The 4,067-nt window shown below is 35.3% G+C and overlaps 1 protein-coding gene across 1 annotated transcript in view; it reads left to right on the plus strand.

Moving 5' to 3' along the window:
- LOC119592075 (putative tyrosine-protein kinase Wsck) overlaps positions 1 to 4,061 on the plus strand; it is an 11,908-nt gene extending 7,847 nt beyond the window's left edge. The window contains exon 4 of the mRNA XM_037940887.1: positions 169 to 4,061. Within this exon, the coding sequence (XP_037796815.1) occupies positions 169 to 714 (546 nt within the window). The 3' untranslated portion in view covers positions 715 to 4,061. The remainder of the gene's footprint in view (positions 1 to 168) is intronic.
- The last annotated feature ends 6 nt before the right edge of the window (positions 4,062 to 4,067 follow it).

Raw genomic sequence — 4,067 nt, forward strand, 5'->3', positions numbered from 1 at the left:
CTAATTCATCATTAGCTTATAGAATTTTATTGATGGGTATGTGTGTTAGTGTCAATATATTAATCTTAATACCTTTACTAAATTTATTACATTTGTTGATGTCTGATAAGGGAATTGATCATCATCCTTATTACTATTACCATTATCTATAGTTCTTATTTTTTTCAGGCCCTTGAAATCCTCCTTGGTGTTGCACGAGGTATGAATCATCTTGCCTCACTAAATGTTACCCATGGTCAGCTCTGTGCCAGGAATGTTGTGTTGATAGATAGTATACGTCCAAAGGTCACTGGGTTTGGACTCCTCCACTATCATAATGATTTGTATGTACCTGAGTATAAACGCTGGCACGCTGAGGAAACGCTCCGGTCCAAGGTGTCTGTTCCTAAGAGTGATGTTTGGTCATTTGGTTGCTTGATGTGGGAAGTGGCCACTCTTGGGGGGACGCCCTATGCAGATGTAAAGACTGATGAGGTTCCCGGCAGGGTTATGCGAGGCCTGCGACTGCCACAGCCTCAGTATGTTGGTGATGAGCTCTATCAACTGATGCTGAATTGCTGGCAGATGGACCGTGATGAGCGACCTACTTTCCAAGAGCTGGAGGGCAACCTACAAAGCCTACTCAATGATGATGTTACACCACATCTTCTCTTCTCTTTGTATCCATCATTCCAGTATGAGCACTATGCCCCCCATCTTGAATTTATTGATTAGAACCATACTGTACCTCCTTTGGTGGCGTAACTGTCATCCATGCTCATCTCTATGAGCAAACATCTGTCTTGCCAGAACTCACATGCTTGAACATGTGGCAGATTTCTAGGTGATTAGGTAAATCAATGTTGTTCAGAATTCTTGTGGCCAATAATTGATACATGTGCCAATTAAGCAGTATTGTTATGCACATGTTTTTCAAAGCACAAATTTTGAAAATTTATATTTGTTTTTAGAAATACCTTATGAAATTGGTAAACTAAGATCTCCAGTCCATTCCACTAGATATAAACCAGATTCTTGTTTATATTGCTCAAGATTCTCTTGATACTTTGCAGCACAATAAATGCTTTTAGCATTTTCCTAGGAAAGTTTAGGCTATATTTTTTTCATTTTTATGAATGGAAAACTTTCTGCTTTGTGATAATTAAGAATGTAAAATCAGGAATAGATTGCAAATTAATTACAGTGCACTCTCTGGTATCTTTTTTATTTTTATGTGATAGTTTTGTCAGAAGTGTCTGCTAAAGAGTGTGTCAAAGATTATAGAAATTCCTTTTAGATACTTAAAAGTTCCTAGGTGAAAATGAAACAACTTGGCAGGCTTATTTTTCAGGTTACAGCCTTTAGGAACATAGTAACTTTTAGATGATGAGATGTCTAGTTATTAATGATATGCTTATGTGACTAAAGCATAATAAAAGATATTGTACTTAATTTTTATATGATTTGTTTAATAGTATCAAATTTACAATAAAATTATGTAATCAGTTTTCTTTGATAAATATTTGATAATGTCCATTAGTATATTATCTTATGTGATGCTAATAGGAAAGTACTATTATGTGGAATCAAATTACAAAATTCATCATCTTTGGCAGACTTAAAAACATCATTGGATGTTTGGGAAAAAAAAGATATTGTGCAGTTGTTACTCCAGTGATCATAGTTGATTCATGGATCATAGAGAGTGCACTGTGTTGAATATTGTGTGGTGTAGTGTTTGTGATACATTCCTTATGTCACAAGTTGGCAGTTTTTGTATTTAGCCCTCCATAGCTAATAATTAATTGAAGAAAGCATAAAAATCAGTTATGTGCTCTTTTGAGGCCAGGCTTTTCACTTTTTTTTGATTGCTTGGCACAGTTAAAAGAAAACTAGAATAAATGTAAAAGAGTGTATAGAAGTATAATATGACTTTAAATATCAAAAAAGGAAAAAGGTTTTAAAAATTTCAGTGCTAGTGAATGCATGATCATTGCATGCATTTGTAAATTGGTATCATTAGGGTAATATTTATATGTTTTACACATTTGCAGTAAAAGCTAGTGAGTAATTTCAGAATCAGTCTTCACTTGAAGAGCAGTGTTTTCTAATGATTATCAGGATGAATTACTTTGCAAATGTGTAAGCTTTAGAGCAGCAAACAGTGTAAGGCTGGCAATTAGCAGGCATATTTACTGGAATGTATGTATACATCCTAAAAAGTAAGAAACTATTTAACTTGCCCACTGAAAATCATCCAATCAGTATTTTAATCTTTGACAAATCCAACTGCATGTGCAGTTGTAAATAATGCATTGTTTGTCCTCTGTACAGCCAGGCCTGATTGTCCTATCACATAGTTTTCTTTAGTTATAAGGTTTGGATGCTATAAGCAGTGTATAGATCAGAATGTTGAAGATTTGCGGGATTATCACATGGTGCTTGAAATCCTCGGGATTGGTCATTTGATAAATGTGGTTGAGGTTTATGACAGGCAGATGTCCTTGTCCTTGTTTTTCTGAACTAGTTTGCCACAAACAACAGAGATGGCAAGCTATGGGCAGGTTTGTGTACTTGCTCTGCCAGTGATTATTTTTTGTGCAAAAGAAGAGAAAGATTGAAGAGAATCCGAAGACATAAAAAACAAATTGCATAACTGCAGCCTTTCTGACAGACTGTGCTACTGATATGCACTTTAACAAACAAACAAACTATCACACTCTGTAGCAGCCAAGGGTCTAAATACGATATCTGAAATTAAAAGAAAACATATTGATAGTAGATGACCCAGCTATGATCATCAGTATATAATTCCAAAGTTAATACTGCTATCTTTGGACATTGTTCCCAAAAATTTGCTACTGTAATTTTTGTACAATGCTGAACATTCGGCTTTTGTATGAACCTCAGGAAAAGTACCTGGGAACTGGGTGAAGAGAAGAAGGCGTGATATCCAATATCTAGGATTTGAAGTCCCCTGTGATATGGTGCCATTTCATATTTGTATTTTTTTTTTTGGGGGGGGGGGGGTATATGTAAAAAAGACAGTATGAGCAGCTACTGGTATTTCTTTTTTCTCTTGACTTTATATGTAGAAAAGACAGTATGAGCAGCTACTGGTATTTCTTTTATGAATTACTTTTGGTCATTATTTTGATTGTTTTTACGTTTTTATTCTTATTTGAATTACATTTATGACTATCTTTGAGATCCTTTTTGCTCTCTTTGATTAGTGCTGTAGGCCTCTGTAGGCCAGTTATATTACACCAATATGCTTGTGCTAATCTGGTCACAAGGCCCAAAGCAAGAGCCCATTATTGTGGGTACTTAATAAGATTAGGCTAAAGATTCTTCTAGGTAGGTTCTGTATTCATAGCTCATGGCAGTTAAGTTTGGTTGTGCACAGTATAAATTTAGGTGTGCTTAGAAACACTACTGAATACTTGGAAATGGTGTAAATAATGCTTGGAAATTGTATACATTTTGGTCTGACATTTCAAAGCTGTGATTATCCTTCTCAAAAAATATAAATGATTTTTGCGCATACTTTGCACATTGGGTTTTCTGCAGAGGTGTAGGACGTGCAGTGTATGTTATAGGGGTAAGTTAATAAGTACAGTAATGATTGGCCACTTGCCTTAGAAATTGTATGGGGGTGTTGTTTATTATAGAAAATAATTGCAGAAAAGTCCAGTATTAATAAAGGATTTGTGATAAGAATGATGATCTTAGGGGTATATTGGAAATAGAAAAAATATTGTAATTATTCTTCTTTTTCTGGTAGTGAACATTCCAGCAGGTCTTATCCTAGGGAAAGAAAAGAGGAGTGGAAAGGATGGTACCCTCTCTTGTTGAGTGAGGTATTCAGTAGCACTTCACTGAGAGAGTATTTAATGTGCAAGATGCTGTTAGTCTTTTTTCTGTCCTGTGCGATGGTCTTCCCTTACGAAGGTATTGGTATTTTTGCTTGTTTTCTTAGTCAGGTTAAACCTTATGAACTTAGGGAATATATTCCTTTTGGCTATTGTGAGGGCTTAGAAATTACATGACTTAGATTCAATGACATTGCTTACCCATTACACATCCTG

Source organism: Penaeus monodon, chromosome 29 (genome assembly GCF_015228065.2).
Source record: "Penaeus monodon isolate SGIC_2016 chromosome 29, NSTDA_Pmon_1, whole genome shotgun sequence".
NCBI lineage: Eukaryota > Metazoa > Arthropoda > Malacostraca > Decapoda > Penaeidae > Penaeus > Penaeus monodon.